This window comes from Salminus brasiliensis, chromosome 19 (assembly GCF_030463535.1).
Source record: "Salminus brasiliensis chromosome 19, fSalBra1.hap2, whole genome shotgun sequence".
Taxonomy (NCBI): domain Eukaryota; kingdom Metazoa; phylum Chordata; class Actinopteri; order Characiformes; family Bryconidae; genus Salminus; species Salminus brasiliensis.
The window spans coordinates 21,406,553-21,425,176 of NC_132896.1; the positions used below are offsets into that span (position 1 = coordinate 21,406,553).

The window sequence follows — 18,624 nt, forward strand, 5'->3', positions numbered from 1 at the left end:
GTGCTGTTTGTGTGCATGTTTGTACACATTCATTTCCATTCCTCTGTGTTGCATCTGAATCAGAATATGTTCCAGTGGGCTGGCGATCAAATTAAGGGAAATCAGGCTTGTGCACTGCAGCTGTCAATAGCCTTTTTTTCATTACCCCCTCCACCTTGTGCACTTGTGCTCAGATGTTGATGGTGTCCTAGAAAAGTACATTTGCTTAGAGCCACTCAGCTTTCTAGAACATTTTAGGACTAACACCACCTTCTTTAAAAGCAGTCCTAGGCAGTTTCGAATCCCCAGCCTGTCTACATTGATGTTTTTCTGAGTTTGATATGCCCCTCAAAAGCTTTTTTTGAAACAGACCCATCATCCTAATAACGCCTCTATATTTTATAGCAGTTGATCTGCTACCAGCACAGTGTGGGACCTCTGATCTATTCCCAAACCCGAATCAGAGACTGAGCAGAGCGGTCAGTCCATCAGCAGTGAAAGGCTTTAGCTGGCTCTTAAAGCAGAATCACAACAAGGCATAAAAGTAGAAGAAAGAGAGGGATCAGTCAGTACGCGCAGGGCTAGTAAATCAACATCTTCTCTTTCGCTTCCCTTTCTTGCAGCACATCGACGTTTAAGGACATGGAGGGGAACAGCCTGAAGGACAGTGGACACGAGGAGAGCGACCAGACAGACAGTGAACACGACGTGCAGAGAGGCCACTACGCAGATACGGCTGTCAACGACGTGCTGAATATGACCGTGCCTCCAAGCAACTGCCAGCTACCAGACCAAGGTACGAGAGTGTGTGTGAGTGAGTGGGGTAGAGAGAGTGAGAGAGAGAGTCATGAGGCTCTCCAGCATGAGCACAGCCCATTACCAGTCCATTACACTGAAGGCAGATCGGGCCTCAGATGTGTGCAGACTGAATCACACCTCGGCCAGGTGCTTTGAAGTTCCTCCGTTAATATAGTAGAAGCTGCTGATTCCCCGGTCAGGCTTTGATACAGACCTCGGTAACATCACTGACGGACAGAAAGCATGTCGGCGGTCCGCCGCAACAGGCTCCAGACCTGCCTGAGTGACAGCAATTAGACTGACAAAGGTTGAAGGTGGAGAATCTACATATCACGCACCCTCATGCATTATTCACACGGTTCATTTAGCAGGAAATTAATGTTGATGTGTCTTTTTTGACTCCCATTTATGAAGACATCCGGTTTGCTGACATGAGTCAGTAGGAGGTCATGTTCGCTCTCAGCTTCTGCCACTCACTAAACCCAGGTTAGAGAGTGATGAGGAGTGGCACTGCCGTGAAAAAGAAAAAGGTTTAAGACAAAAGGCAGGGATTTAGATTCAGATCTGTTCTATTACTTGACTTGCTTTCTCATGTCATGCTAAATATGTCTTTGATCTGATTCTCTGATTCAAGCAAAAACAAATCAGCAAAAGGCTCGCATTTGCTTTCAGAAGCCAACAGGGAGAACTGCACAACAGAAATGAGCTTACCGGTTTGTGAATGACAAGAGTAACTTGACATTCGGTTAAGAGGAGGCAAACAGAGCTGCAAAACATTTAGAGCTGGTTGAGATCATTAAAATCCAAATAGCCACGCTCAAGCCTGGCCGTGTCCTGACTCCTGCCTGATATAACTGCCTTGTGCTTTCATTGCTCTCATCTCACTGACTTGCCTGCGGAAGAATCGGCTAATGAGAGAGAAATGAAGAATAGAGAGGACAGTACTACAAAAACAGAACCGCTACAAAACTATTTACCAATTGTGTTTTTTTTTTCTCTCATCCAGCCTGGGTTTGTGTAGAACTGGCAGAAGGACTAATTAGATTCTGTTTGCACTAGATAAGGTGCTCTATGGCTTACAGCTGGCTAATTAGTCTTTTTTCCAAATGAATCTTAGGATGGTTGGCTACCTGGCAACCAGGCTGTATGTACATTTCTGGCGGATGGATCAGCAGATTTGTTTTAATGTCATTAGACTTGCTGAGGTGGCTGGCGTTGCAGTGTGGCCCTGTGCGTGCAAGGGAACGTTAAGGCTCTGCGTTGCTATGGCGGACAGATTCACGCTGTCATATAATAATGAAGTTTAATTATCGAGTTCACTGCCTATTAGTTATTAGCCTTAATTATTTTTCAGGCACACAAAATACAACATTGGTTCCTATAAAACATACTTTGACACAGCCCCTAGGCTCCTACTTGTGTAATTGGACAAATTAGAAAATCAAGTATTAGTGTATGATGAATATTACTCATGCCCCGCCAAAATCACCAATGTTGAATTAACTCCGAGAGAGATTAATTAATTCTGTGTATTCACTGCAAGAGTTAATTCATCAGTGGCAGTTCTACTGCATGGATGAAGCTTTTCCAAGGCAGCGTTTTTTCACCACTCAGTTTGAATCCATTTCAACAAGATGGATGTGCAGAAGGTGAAAATAGAGAGCAGATACTGTGCGCTGAAAGCAACGGTTTCAACACCACTCAGCTCCGATTTTGCCAGTGTCATTAGAAGGTGACAAATAACAGGTCCTAATGGAATTTGGATCCATATGCTCTATCATACTCTTCTCCAGCTTCTACAATGGGAAAAGAACAGCCCATTTGTTCTAATGAATATCTGTAAAATGCCCTCACTTGGGCCAGAACTTGCATTGTCTTTAAGGAGTCTCTATGGCAGTGCACGGGCTGAGCGGTAATGAGAGCGGGTAATGATTATTAAATGAATTGACCAAAAGGCCTTTTACATATGCAGCAATGTAATGACATTGGAAATGGAATTATCATTCCATTACGATCTCTAAAGTCTTATTACACTGCTAAAGCGAGCGCTGGGCTTGCTAGCATAGGACTCGGCTGGTACAAAGCACAATTAAATCTCTGAAAACCTAGGGTAAGACTGTTGCCCAAGTCTCTGCAGAACAATTTGCTTAAGAGCACCGTTCCTCCTGTACTTATTGGCTATTTCACCACATTTGGCTGTGTTAAAAAGAAGTGTGTAAAGTCAGAGTTGGGGAGCCAAGTATTTGACACTATTGGTATAATAAATTTAGACAATCAAGTCTAATGGATTCAGAGAAAACAAACAGCAGGCAGTATTCCCAGTCAGGGCAGAAGTGGGAATACAAACACGGCCGTTCGCAGAAATAAGAAATCCTCAGCCATTTAGCCGCCTCTGATGGGACCTGCTCTGATCTATGGTTTGCGTCTTCTGATACAGTGAAACGAGTTTTAACAGCAATTGCCAAAGGACACAAACAGAGAATCTGGATACAAAGCCTTCCCTTTGTTTTTCTTTTGTGTGTTTTCCCCCCCAATTCTTTCAGGAAACAGGCAGGAAAAGAGGGTTGTAAAATCCCCTCGCTTCCTGGGGTTTTCTCTGCCGTGTAAATGTTTACTATTCTCTCAACTCGCTGCGAAAGTTACCGTTGGCACTTGGGACGCAGCGTTACCTCTGATTTAAGATGCTCTCCCCTCCCCTTCTCTCCTCTGCTCTACCCATTGTCAGAGAAGAGTGTAGGAAAGGCTTGCGATTGGGGAAAAGCACTCGCTGGGCTGTAATCTCTATACACAAAACGCACACTTCCTCTGAAATGCTTGCTTTATTCACTTTGATTCTATTACCGGCATCTGTCTATTTCTCTACGCTTGAGCTGAGCTTTTTTTTCTGGTGAGATACACTCAGCAGTTTACAGAGCCTGGTACGGCACATCAGAAACACTGCAGATATTTTCCTCCATCTTGCTCAGCGCTAACCGCTATTGTCCTTTCCGCTGGAGAGAAACTGAATGCTACACTATAGCAAGCCAGCTTTAGGGCTACAGAAGTGATGAAACAGGGCTAATGGCCATTTGGAAAGCAAGGAGATAAAACGTGATGAATGGGTGACAGCATGGATAAGAGAAGGATTTGGTCGAGGCATACTGTGTTTAAAGCTTGCTTGTGTTGAATTATACATCATGGAAGCCCTAAGAGACTCCCTTGAGGAACATTGGTGTAATAGAAGACAGGGGCTACACATAGCTAGCATTTTCTATGTTAATGTTTGCTTTCTAGATCTTCCAGCAATTGGCAGCAGCACCTTTGATTTTTCCACACATGTTAAGTACTGGCTTTAATGTTTTAAGTCAAGCCCATGGTGGTTGGTTGAAGGCTATTTGTAGCACCCCAACGGAGACCAAATAACCATCATCAAGCTCTCTCTCGCTCTCTCTCTCTATCCTGAGGAGATTCAGCAGCTCAATTTGCAGCTGCCGGGTTCTAGCATGTTCCACTCAGGGTGTCCCTTGCCCCGGGACTCCTTTATTCATCAATCTTGCTGTCCCTGTGGGCATGTATCTCCTCCTCTGCTCCGGGACTCCACACCACCCCCGGTACTCAACACCCAGCAGGGCCTCATGCCTCCTAATTGATTTCAAGTGTCTCTGTCTCCTTCTCTCTGACTCCTCTCTTCCCTACTGTTCACAAGAACTCACATTTCATGCTTATGCTGAAGACTTGCCCCAAATTCAACATAAGGGAAGATTTCTAATTTGCAGCTCTCTGATCACCTAATGAAAATGCTGACAGGTGTCAAAATCATCACAGCAATGGCAGAGAGGGCTGTGCTGACAACCTAGGTGCCTGTGTGTGAGAAGCAGACAGAGAGACAAGTCTGAGGAGTAGGCAGGAGGAAATGGAGACAGAGAGGGGGCATCCCTGACAGGTTGATTTTTTTCTTCACTCTGAAACATATTCCTGTGAATGCAGCAGATTCTCACTCAAACTAATGTTAACATTTATTGTAATCAGATTTTACACATTTGCTGCATCCCTTTCTGATGGGAATGTGCTGTAAAATTTAATTGAATTCTATTTAAAATGCAAGTACTGTGTTACGGCCATTTCAGTAGTACTATATGTGCATGGTAAACAGAAAAAAAAAACGCTAACCCAACCAGTTGACGTTTTATTATTGTCCACATCGGAAGTGCTTCATGTTTTTTTTTTTTTTTTTTGGAATTTCTACTGGGTCTTCCCTTGCTTGGCCCTGGGATATCTCTCTCTGTGTCTGTTTCTATCTGCCATCAAAAATATCTTAGATTATCGCATGAACGTCTGCTTGTACTGCTATTACAGCAGACCCTGAATCCCCATGTCCACTTCCCCCACGCTCCAAATCTACCCTCCCATCTAAACAGCCCAAACAGGTCTAATCAGCTGAGGAATGGGCTGCTTATATTTTCTGCACTTGTTATGGATAGCGTATTGAACATATCTGAAGGAGGAAAAAAATAGGAGCAGTTCATTATTTTCCAGGGTCTGCAATGAGGCTGATGTATCTCATTGCAAACCCTCAGCTGACAGCTCATTTTCCAGACAATCCTTGCTTTCAGACGCACAGAGAGAAAAAGATAAAGCGAGAGAGAGAGAGAGAGAGAGAGAGAGAGAGAGAGAGAGGAAGAGAGAGAAAGAGAAAGAGAGAAGGGTGGGGGGGGAAGAGAGAGAGAGATAGAAAGACGAAAAGTAGATAGAAAGGGAAACAACTCTGGATCCTATTGCTTATTCATGACACAGACACATGGTAGGTGTGTTAATAATCTTTGCAGAAACCCAGCAAAATCACAATAGTTTGTTGAACACGTGTGTAGCGCTATGCAATTGAGCACGGCTTGGAGCACCACAGCATCAAGCTCATTCGGCGCATCCAGGCGGAGATTAAGGCGAGGTAATGTTGCGCTAGTTGATAGTCACCAGAAGAAAGAGAAAGTGCAGCAGCTCCTCAATTTAAAGTCAATTTGTGAGCTAGTGAGATAGAGAATGAGAGTGTGTGTGTTTAACACTTAATGGAGAGTGAGCAAGAGAGAGATATGAATAGAGGAATGGATAGAGAGTAATCCGAAGGGAGATAAGGGTCGAGAGGAGAGGTAATGCTAAGAGAAGGCGGAAAAAAGTAGATGTGCGTCCTGATTGATTAAGGTTTTAGCCACTTAGTGTTTTTACCGCACTACAGGTCATCTCTCTCATCCACTAACCAGAATTACACATGTGCACACACAAACCCACAGGTAAAAAGGCCCACGGGTGGTTCAGTCTCAGGGGTTTTGAGGGGTAGAACGAGGCCAACCATGCTCCGTCCCCCAGCTGGGCTATAACCAGAACATAACTAATAGAGAGGTGAACCAAGGCCAGTCCCAGCAGAATACTCTTGGACAATCTCCACATGTGTAATGGGCTCTTTGTAACCAGACCCCCCTCTGCACTTCAGACCAGGTCTCAGCCTAATATTGCCCTGCAGTGCTATCAACATACATCCCTAAAATCACAATTCAATTCAATCAGGAAACTTGAGCTGAAAATTCTGTGCTTCAAGAAATCACACAATATCACAGTTTGATTTGATTATTTTGTAGGGATGTAAAAATACAATGCATTGTATCATATTAAATTGTACCAGAATTGATTGTTTAAAGATGCATGATTGTAATCCAACAAAATCGAAATTGACAGATTTGACTGCAAGGTATGTTGCAGTCTTTTAATGTGAACAATGTGAGCTGATAAGTGCAGCCATGCTGTGTTCTGAATGCTTGTGTTCATTTTAATTGGATACCAGGGTACTGGTGAGTTTTGTGTATTAAATCAGCCCACACAGTGTGTGATAAAAAAAATCACCACTCAACAAGTTTGACCGTAAACAAATAAGAATCGTACAAAATAAAAACAGCTAGCTTCTGGCTAGTCTGTTTACTCCTGGGCTAACATAAATGCTTGAGCGTTAGATCACACAGGGGAAGTGTGGGCTAGCATTTACTTTCTTCATGACACCTGAAGCTTTGAACTGTCGCTAACGCAAGGCCATTGGGAAGTTGAATGTTCTCCACCCCATCTCCTCCCTTTCTTCCATCATTCACCACCAACAAGAGGGTCCGGCTTAATGCACAGACCACAGTAAAGCCGACCCAGACTCCCAAGATCCAGGACTTTTGTTCCATCTCAGGCTGTGGTCCACACTAGCACACTGTCCAATTGTGTTAGCTAACAGACTAAATTGCGTGCTTCTTAAATGTTGTTAATAAATAAAGGGAAAACATTGCATGTTTTCAGCCCATTAATACTTATTTAAATACATATATAAGAATATTAAGACACCACTGCACTAATGGTATGCATCGTTACGCCTCTATTATTGGGATGACTCAAAATAATTTTTTTAAATACTACCAAAAGGGTTTCTTTGAAAGTTCTTTTTGAACTTTCTTTTAGAACATGGCACAGTGTGACTGAAAAGCCTACACAGGTTTTTATTACCTTTATCTAAAAAGAACCTGAAAAATTGGTTTTGGCCAAAAAGAGAAGGCTTACTTATTGAATATCATTATTAACCATAGCAACTATAATCAATTCAGACATGCCAAATCAATGCCTCTAAAGACAGATCACACAGCACAGTTCTGGGGGCAGTCACGGTAGTTGGGTTCTGACTCTGATTCAGCAGAGCCTCATCAGCAGCAGGACAGAGCTTGAACAGAACCCTCGCTCCCCAATTCTCCCCGTTTGACAGGGATTGGATTGGACTGAGCCTCTATCAGCGTGCAAGCAGTGTAATAGACGCCGGGATGAGATCCCTGCTGGCAGGCGGCCCACAGCACCCACAGCAAGCCTCACTCGAGTCCATTAACTCCCATCAGAGCGGCTCAGCTCTGTTCTCTAAAGCTTGCGCTCCTCATCCTGGCTTACGGGCCAATAAACGAGAGATGCGCATGGCCACGGCACACATTAAAAAAACGCAGTCGCACATGAGAGAACCTTCAAACAAATGCACCTACGCGTTCGTGAAGACACACTAAGCTGTTGCGCACATTATGTTCTTTGGCAATGGATGTCTGTTTATAGCATTGTTTTTTTCCCCTCACTATTTTTTTTCACTCTTCAAGCTTTCTCTTTCAAGGCAGATAATTTTACATACACACCGCACTGTTTAAAGGGGGGGGGCTAAAATCAGCCGTCTACTGACAAGTACATTGTAGACTGCAGTTTTCTGTCTGGAATACAAAGAGACATTTATCATTGCAGCTGGGAAGAAAAAGAGAGAGAGTGAGAGACGGGGAGACTGAGAGCCGCTCTATCACTGCGGCAGTGCGAGCAGTTCTCTTTTAACCCCTTCTGTAAAAATGCAGCATTATGCATATTATAGAGGAGATATCTACTCAGAAAATAAAATTAAATTAAAAAATCCTTTTCCAATGTCTCTTTTTTGGTGCCGCAGTTTTTTTCTCCTGCAACACCCTCCACTCCAGGCCATCAAAATCTAATGCGGTAAAATAGTCATTTTTCCTTGACCGAGATAATTACAACCATAAACTAAAGTTTACAGCCCTGTGCTGCTGGTCTTTTCATATCGTGCCATGCTCATGCATATTCATTCTCTGGGATTTAAAATGTTAAGTCACGTTAAAATCCCTGGAATGCAAATCGTTCCTAGCAGAAATGTTATATGTGTACAGAAGTCAGGAGATGTAAGATCCAGCAGGCAAAACAGAACTTAAGTCTCATTTGTTCTGCAAATAAGCTTTATTATTCAAGCATGAAGACGATTGTATTTTGTGGATGTAAATCTTTCATAGATATAAACAAAATAGACAATAAAATCAGTACCTCAGTAAGTTCTTTACTGATATTTACACTAGACAATAGCATAATATGTTTATTTTGACCAAAGAAAAAGAGCAAATATTTTATTGAATGTTATGATTATTGACTATAATTGATTATAACATTTCAGAAATGCTGCTGAGACCTGTAATCAGTCTATGCTGTGCTAACTGCATCTGGGTCATCTCTCACTATGCTGTGTATAAGCTCAACAGGTTAAAAGTAGTTTTACACCAAGCCTTTCTCCCTCCTGGCCTGACTGAAAGTGATTTCAGTCAGGCCAGATTATCGTCTGTTGATGAAACATTAAAGAAAAGGAGCAGTGCCAGTATCAGCATTTCCCCCTCACCCAAAGGCCTCTGTGACCACAGCTGATAAGTCCAGTCTGTTTATGACATTACCTCCATCTTACTCAGCAAACATGCATGTACAAATGTTCCCTCAGTCAAAGCAGCGTTCTCTCTACTGAGTTTATGCAACCTTTTCCTATGAATGATCTGACATGGCTTCTGAGCAAGTCATAGAATGCCTCATTTTTTCTTTCTCTGTGCTTTTTTGTCTATTTTCAAGGCCTCCAGTACAAAAGAATGAAATCATTCTTCAGGTTCATGGTTTCAGGCCCTTGCCCCCCAAGTCTTTTAAAAAGGGATAGTAAAAGGATTAAATGTAATGGGGGAGAAAGACTTTTAAGATTGCTGGGAGAGAAGAAGATCTCATTTTTTCAAATGATTCACCCTGCTTTCATGCACTACTTCGCTATTAAGGAGAAGACTGCAGAAGGGGGAGGGGGGGGTCTGGGAGAGCAACACAATTTACAGAACCAAACATCAAAACATCACAGCAGGACACTCAGACCCTTTGGTCTTTTCATGCCTAAGAATATGCATCACAATAATGAAAACGACATGCTCCCTCTTTATTCAACTCACATTAACATCACAAAAGATCTAAAGTAGGAAACTTAATAAGTCTCAGATCTCAATCTCAGCTGACACTGATACAATTTAACTTTGACAACGGATGTCTAATTTAATTCCCTACCATATGAGATTATTAGTCCTTGTGACATGAGTGTTCTTAACGATGTATAGTTCTACCCGTACGTACACTCCCACATTTCCCATTTTCTCTCCACTGAGCATCTCTCTGTTCTGAAATAAAAGAGAAATATGCAATTTCTGGTTAATGTCCAGCCACTAAGGCCTAACTCTGTTACTATAGTTACTTACCGATGGCTGTGACCGGAACTAGACATCTGAAGAGTAAAATGTGTCTTAACAGCTTAATCAGAATACATTCTTGGACAAAATGTGTTACATATTTCCTTAGGCATTGTTTTACTACGGTTTTACATAAAGCTTTTGGCCTAGAGTGTATTTTTTAAACAGGCAGGTTGAAGAAAATGTAGAAGAAAATGAAGAAATGTAAAAAATGTAGAAGACTTGGGGCATGTATGTTCACTGATGGTTTTGCATGGTAAATAAAATGGATGTTGACATGACCCACGACTCCTACCACCACCAGTATAAAGAAATCAGTCTGTAGGTTTCTCTACAATGTAGAGAAAAACAATTTGAATAACTGTTTATATCACAACCATTGAATGATGTGGAAATGTTGAAACACTGGTGGAATTCTCAATTGGCTACCATAGATGAATGAATGGAATAGCTTATTACACTCAGCAACATACTGGAGTCTTTATTACAGCATGTCATATCCTGGACATATGGACAAGCATACTGGCCCGAACAAACTAAAACAGTACTTTAATGTTGTGTTACCTGAGCCAAAGAACATAATTTATTTATGCAGTCTTTGTCAGATTTTGGTCATTTTAAAAATTGTTTCGAAAGCTACGCATTTCTTTCATTTATGAGTTTTTAGGTCCATTTTTATTTATGCAGAAAGTATGTGCCAGGAAGTAACTGCATGGGGGGGCGTTGCATAGATTAACATTGAGTGGCCAGACTTAACTACACTAGGATTTTGGTAGCAATGGCAGGGCCGTGGATGGCAAACATTACTCCATACAACCAGTGACTTTCCCCTGTGCTCTGTCTTACTCTCCTGCCACAGATAAGGGCATTTAATGTCACAGCCCAGCATGTGGCCAGAAGTGGGCACAGGCATCAGGGAAATCCAATTACTTTTCAACCGCGGCTGCACGGGCCACATTGTGCAGCATGTAAGCCCACCTACTCCTCTGGCACCCTCACGTTTCTCTCAATGCCAAAGACGGCCAGACCGGTTCGCCCACTAACTTCATTAGTCTCAACTCATGTCTGCAGTAGCTGATACCAGCCACTGGTGTTCTCCTGCACTCTCTCTCACTCCAGTGAATTAGGCCCAGCCCCAGTCCTTTCTGTCCTGAGCTGAGCCGTCAGCAGGGAGAAACAGAGAGGCACGGATGCAGCTTTTTTGCTGTCTCTGATGTGGATGGGGGTCGGGTGGGTGGGGAGGGTCACAGAGTGGCTTTTCACTTGCGAATAATGCCTGAACCCTTTAAAAAATATGCACGCCTTTTTTGAGCAGCAGACAAAAAGGACTTTTTTTTGTTGCATGTGGCCAGGCCTTATTCAATGCAAAGACTGCTTCAGCTGCATTTCCCTCCCACCCCCACCAATGTCTGCATGTTCATCACATTCCTTTTGACTGGCTCAGGCATTCTCAGGCAGAATCTGCTTTACAGAGGCCAGGCTGTGCATAGGAAGGGGATAGACTTGCGCTTAAGTGTGATGTATGGCAGAGAAGAACTGGCTTCACATCCTACTGTTGCAGTACCCATAGGAAGGGCAGTCTTCAAATGTTTTTTCACATGCTCAGAAAGAACAATCAAAGACGGGAAAAAAAATACAAAAGGCATTGTCCTCTTTCCCTGCATTGCTTGTTGGAGGAAGTTTGAGAGGAAAAAAAAGATCTGGTAAAAAAAATAAATAAATAATTAAATAAAGAGCATGGAGGAAGTGGTATGGGAAAAGAGAAAAAGAAGGAAGAGAGAGGTATAATGGGCTAGCTTGAGAAACGGGATAAAACAGAATATAAAAGACGTGGCTGAGAATGGCACAGACTGAACATGCCTGAATGAGAAGGTACATTGCATTAATTATGTAACACAGTCTATGCAGGCAGGGCCCCTTGCGTGCTCCTCACTGGGAGCAGCAGTCTGGAGATGTTAGTATTCCACTAAAGTGTTTGAGGCCTGGATACTGAGGGGAAGACACATTGATTTTAGCCGGTGAGGTTGCAACGCGCCCAGGTGGGTTTATGTCAGCCTTAGTCTGACAGGCACCTGGGTGTTGGCTTTATACCCTCCAAATAAAACAAAGCACTAATAGAAAAAAATACTTGATGATATTTCAAGAACACAATAGTGGGAGAGGAAACCATGGTGCTCTATGTGAAAGGATGTGGAGATATTTAAGGCCATGATTAAACCTGTCATCAGTGTCATGACTGATGTACGCTATGTTTTAAAGTGGTTATGATGAAGACAAAATGATGACAGGACTGAGAATAGAACACTGATAATAATATGTAGATATGGGTAATGAAAAATGATACCAGTTTAATCTTCCTAGGCAGGTAGTGCTTCATTTAGATAAGTGCCCTGTATTTGTTGCCTTATTAGCTTTCCACATTACCCCATCTTAAATTGCAAGTGTTACTAATCTGTGATGTGGGAGGGGGTGTCGTGGGGTGGTGGTGGTTAAAGAAAAGAGTAAAACCCAGGGACGTGAAGAGTAAAAATAAGATGAATCACACAGGCTTCCAACAACAGATCTATTTTTTGCCATCGCTGGCCCAAGAGATACTCACATTTTCTCAGCTAGATGCTGGTTTTCTGAATAACAAATAAAAGCCATAATAGAGAAATATCTCATAGGCTTGCTTTAACTAAGACTGCCGCCCTGGAGATTTCAGAGAGGTTCAGCGACTTCGGCAGTGTGCTTCTCACAGATCGTTTCATCCTCTCCAGCCAATGAGTTTTCCTCCTCAAGCCCACCCCAGCACACCACCCCCTCCCCCTCACCCATCCAACCCCCAAAGCCCAGCTCGTCCCCTTGCAGTAATTTACTCACTGCTTTTGTCCCTCCCGTTCCTCTTACACTCAAGGGTTTCTGAGCAAATTAGCTAGATAGCTCGGTCAGGCTTAAACACAGAATGCATCATTTGTTATAGTGTATTTAAAGATGTCCTCCACAACCAATCCTTCAGATAGAAAGAGACAAAGAAAGAGAAGGAGGGGGTGAGAGGAAGAATCTGTCCCCACAACTGCATCCAAGCGGACTGCATGGCTCAGCGTGCGTGGTGTAAAGGCTGCTGGCTTTGTGAGTCAGGTTAATTTGAGGGCCTCCATTGGAAAGAGGACTTGGGGCTTGAGTACTGTTACAATGGCTTCTTCTGTGCTTGTCGCTGTCTAATGGAGAGGCTGCAATTTCCTAGCTCCATGAAGGGAACAGTGACATAAATCCTGTTTTGTGTCAGTGCCCTTTTTTTCGTCCTCCAGTGGCTTCCGAGAGAAGGGCTGACCCTGTGTTAACGTGCTTGCCATTCCTCAGTCCATGTTCTAGACACCTCTGAAGGCTATCTGGCTGCACAGCAGCAATGCAGTGATGTCCACACACAGCCTTCCCTGGGGAAATCTAGTGGCTCTCCGCAACTGCTAACAGAGGCACTGAGGCATGGAGTTCCTCGGACTTGCTCTGAGATGGAGAGCACAGAGGCAGACTCCACACCCCTATGTGCTTATTTATTCCTTTATTAATTTATTAATTCATGAACTTAGTCTTCTATTACCTGTGTAACAAATCACAAACGTCATAAATTGGTCTGATACGACAACAGAAGCGACTATAAGTGTGTATTGTTAGTATGTTAATGTTTCTATTTTCAGTTTATTAGAGCATTTAGTATTGTGACAGTGCAACCGTTTACTATAAATTGTTAGTTGCTAATTTGCTACATGCTGACATGTGAGATGCACTTACAAGAAGTGTGCTTTTGCTCTCTGCTCTACACAGAGTACTTAAAGCGACTGATTTATTGACTGTAGTCTGTAGAATGTGCTTTTTGATGTAAGTCACTGCTATAGACTAGTGTAGATACCATCTTGGGTGGTTGAAAGGAGATGTGTATTCACACTCACATATTTGATAATGAACCAAAAGGCATAAGCAAAAGATCATCAACACCAACCACACTATTCAAGAGGGCTGAATGTGCGTTGATCATCATCCTAAAACATTCGATCCAATTTTTTTTTTTTTTTTAAAGGGGACACTGGGGACACACAGTATCTAATATAGTTAGGATGTTGTGGCTGGGAGGTTTCAAGTAGGCCTAAGTTAAGAAGGAGGTGGTTTGGTTATATAGGCTATTTAGGCTATTTATTGCTACATTAGTAAATGCTTATGTATGTATGTTCATTAATATACTGTATTGCGTGACTTGAGAGGTATTTCCACCCTCACACACACACACACTGCCATGGTCCTACCACTTTGAGCTACCTGAAACCCTCCAGCCACAACATCCTAATTATGGTGGATACCCGTTTGTCCCCAGAGTCCTGATGGTAAAAACAAAAATATGGTCACCCTAGCATGGATGGGTCAAATGTTTTGTATGGTAAAGGTATGGCTAGGACTATATATATATATTTATATCACTCTCACATTAATTCTTTGTGGCTGTACAGAAGAAGTAAAAAACCTTTTAAACTTCCATTTAAACAATTTTACTAAAAGTCAAATGAATAATATAAAAAGTAAAAAATCTAAATGTAGCCTATTTTTGTCCGTTTTTTAAAAGGTTTTAGACCTTAATTGATTGAACATCATTTTCTAATCCTGGTTTACTGACATTTCTCTACCCTCTGTGCAGAATGAAAGAAATAATGTTTAGGTCAGACTAAAAATGTCTCTTGTCATAAGTTGATGAGCTGTAAAATGTAGCATAAAAGGCCATGCTACATATGTTCTAAATGAGAAAACAAATAAGAGTGTCTTAAAAGAATCAAAATTAAGAAAACAACTAATTAATGTCATTAGTCAGGAACTACATTTAGGAACATTCTTATGAACTTTACATTGTTTTTTTTCTTTTCGGAATCCACCCTCAAGTTGTGCAACTAATGGTGGCTGTTGTTTTAAGTAATAGCATTTGTTGTGGTCAGTTTTTTTTTTTTTTTTGATGCTGGTTTTTGAATTTATTTTCTGATTGAATGACAGATGATTGATTTGGGTGAGGGATGTTAACATATAAAAGCAGAAATCATGTGGGAAGGTATTAAGTTTATTTATAATTAATTTCATTTCACACATGAAAAAGCACAACTTTTCTAGTTGCCATAGCAACCCTGCAGCCTAAAAATACCTTATGTTATTCTGATTAAAAAAATTTTTAGTGTTCTATGTGCAAAAGTTATGGTAAATATTTTACTTTTTTTGTAATTCATAATTCAGGAAATAAATAGGAATTGTGCTTTAAAGATGTGCAGATGTTTATGTTTATATGCATGTTGTCAAGAATTTGTTCTCTTACTCTCACTTAGAGAATTAACAAAATGTATAATTTGTTAAAGCGCATCATAAGACTTTAAACTCTAAGCTGTAGGTTTCTGCAAAAAGCGGCTACAGTAGCTGACAGCAGAGATGTGTTCATGTCGCAGTATGAAAAGGTGCCTAATTGAAATCGTTAGTATCTAAGAAACATGTCCATCCTCCATTACATGCCATTACAACAATTAACATTTACAACCATAACATCAAGCAATCAGTCAGTTTGCTCCTCCTCCCCTTTAACAAAGTCTCTGGCAACAAAACGATTGTTAAAAATATATATATTTTACACAGCTGTCGAGCAGATGCTGTTTCTACCAATTTAAAAGCTGCTGTATTGTTTGTCAACACCACTTTAAAAATTCATCCTTTAGCAGGGACCAGCTACAGAAGGTGTGCATGTGTGGCTGAAAGGGCCAGTGGGGAGGTGTGTGTGTTAAATTTGGCATGATTTACTGGGAGCTACGAATGAATTTCTGAAAGAAATAGTGGATAAAATGGAGGGAGGAGGGTAATAAATAATTAAACAGCAAGTTAAATAGTCAGTGTGTATTAAGCTTTGATGATCTGTATTGCTGCTTCATAGAGGAGACTGGCTGTCAGGCACACTCATCAGTACTGGCTGGACCAGACACTGATTCACTTCCTGATAAATTGACTGGTACTAATGCTATGACATGCAGTCAGACTGCAGGAACTCTAAATTTGCTGTCCACACGATGATCTTAACAGGTCAATGTGGGGAGCGTAATATCCTCAATAATTAATACTGGACTGCGAAAAAGGGAAAGGCAGAGCTGTAGGGTCACTGGGCTGAAGGGTCTGTAGCTGAGAAAATTGAGAGAGAAGGAGAGAGAGAGAGAGAGAGAGAGAGAGAGGGAGGGAGCGAAATGGGCAGCAGATGTATCGGGACAGGAAGGGAACAGTCTAGCATTGAAGAGTGTAGGGAGAGTGGAAGAGGGCAGGTGGAGGGGGGCAAGCGAAGCTGCTCTGGATGGTAAAGCCCCGGCTCTGAGTACTTCTTCTGTTGCTCAGTGATGCCTCCTCCCCCACTGTTTGTAAAAACAAGACCATCACACTCCATCTTGCAGTCCCGCAGGGCCGAGGGCTTGCGGCTGATTTATTGCGCGCCGACTGAATTGCCTGGCTAGGATGACAGCAGCACTTGGACTCTCCCTCATGGGAAGCCCCAGCGCTTGCCTGGCCCATCTCAGGCAGTGTGTGGCAGCCAGTGATAGCATTAGAGTGGAGACACGGGCCTCTGCCCTGCCCTGGGTCCATCACGCCCTCAAAGCCACTTGGCCGGTCAGTAGGTCTGCGAATAATGATTATTTTTGTAATCAGTAATCAACCTATAGACTTTTTTTCAGTTACCATGTACTGTAATAAACTATTTAGCCGTTTCCCAATAACTGATATTCTTAGCAATTTACTTTAACTTTAACTTTAGAACAACATTTTGAAAGCTAGTTTTGCAAAGTTTTGTGTTTCTCAAAAGACAACTTAGTCTTCTAAATTACAAATAAGTTTAAGTAGGGTGAAAATACTCTTAAATGGACAAAGAAGTACTATGTTAGTAACGAAAGGGTAATGTTTTTGGGAACCCTTCATAATTTATGAAGTTACAAAGTACTTAGTGTTAGGAATGCTTTGCGAAAACCCAACCCAGATTTTATAGATTTTTGTACATCCCTTATGTGCCACAGTGAAAGGCCTTTCTCATGTGCTGCATTAAGAAAACTCACACACTTTGCACATTCAGGGTCTTGCCTTCTTTAGTACTTTCTCCATTTGCTGCTGCCATTGTTCAAAGCTACAAGCAATTTCTTAAACCAAAACAATATAAGCTGTATAGCCCCCATATTTTCTTGTAGTATATATTTGAATGACCCCATATTTTCTTGTAGTATATCTTTGAATGACCTTGTGTGAATGACCTATATGTGTCATAATCATTGTTGAATTTTGAAAAAACCCAGAATCACCATTGGTAATGAAGGAGTTATTTCGATGCAATCTAGAAAATGCAGGATTCATTGCTTAGGCAGATGAATGAATAAAGATAGCAATTAGAGAGCAACAGTTGCAAAGCAGCAAGTTGGCAAGGAGGTCTGAAGTAAAAATGTCTGTCTTTGGAGACTGACCTGGACCGGGCCGTCCTTAAAAGAGGTCACACGGATTAATGCTCTGCCAGTTTTGCGCTCATTCTGCCCTCGTCCGCAGCAGTCCAGAAAAAAAAGAAATGAAGCAAAATGCCATTGCTGATGTCTGCTCCTTCACTCCCAGAGCTGATTATTTCGCACAGGGGCCGGCTGCAGATGTATTGTTTCATCAACTGGGTGCTGAGAACAACGAGGGCGGGTAACAGAAAGAGACATGGGGAAGAAAACAGAGATACAAAAACATTTGCCACCAAATGAGCTCAAATGTTGACACCTGTGTCCCCACATCATGCTCAGTGAGCAGTTAAGTGTACAGTACACTACAGAAGAAAAATCAAACAATATACTAGTCATTTAAAAATGACAGCAAATGACAAGAATATAATTATCTGAGTTTGTATCAGTATTGGGTTTAACTTTGGTTGGTATTAGGGGTGCACAGATTTGAGCTGGATTCACTTCAGGACTGGTAGATAATTGCTTTAAAATGTGTCAGCATCAGTTGATATTAGTTGTGGAGTTTTCTCTGCTTCAACTACACCTCATGCAGCTAGTGAACTACATAACAACCCAAATGAACTGGGTGTATTGCATGCAGGGCAGTGGTACTCCACAACTGGTTCTTAGAATTGCAAACTACTAGTTTAGGTGATGCTAGGCTACTGTACTAAAAAATCTGCATTTACTCACTTTACTACATAAGGGTTGTATATGTTTATGCATTAAATGTGATTACATATCAGCACTGACAGATATGTACATAAAATTATCATATATTGACATTGCACCCTCAATTTCCATATCCCTAGTGTATTTGCCCTACTTTTTTTGCTCATTTTTTGGCTATGTGTGCTGTAGGGAATACCTTTTTTTGGCCTGCATGTACCCCAAAAGTACAGCATTACCCCTTGTTGATAACGATGTAGGGACTGAGTAGAAATAGGGAGTTATCTCTGACTATAATTACATTCCGAGTTACATACAGTGTGTGTATGTCACTTTGGACTCTGCAGCCCAGTGCCAGCCTCTCCTCAAACCCTCTTGCGGGATTACATCAGCGCTGCGACCTCCAGCTCTTACCTCATATTTTTGGAGGAGAAACAAAACATGTTCTCAGAGCAGGAATGCATTAGCTGCCAAACAAGATGAAAAGTCTGGCAGCATCTCAAAGAGGGCTGAATGGTTTTTCTTCAAATGATAACCCATTCCGTTCGTGTTTTGGGGATCCTAGATCCAGCCTCCCCTTGATTTATTTCATTTAGCCACATTTA

General features: G+C 41.8%; 1 protein-coding gene across 4 annotated transcripts in view; it reads left to right on the forward strand.

The window, feature by feature from the left end:
• The window catches only part of pcdh19 (protocadherin 19), a 61,026-nt gene that overhangs the window by 36,082 nt on the left and 6,320 nt on the right, over positions 1-18,624 (forward strand). For all 4 annotated transcript variants that reach the window (XM_072663594.1, XM_072663595.1, XM_072663592.1 and 1 more), the window contains exon 4: positions 603-775. In XM_072663594.1, the coding sequence (XP_072519695.1) occupies positions 603-775 (173 nt within the window). The remainder of the gene's footprint in view (positions 1-602; positions 776-18,624) is intronic.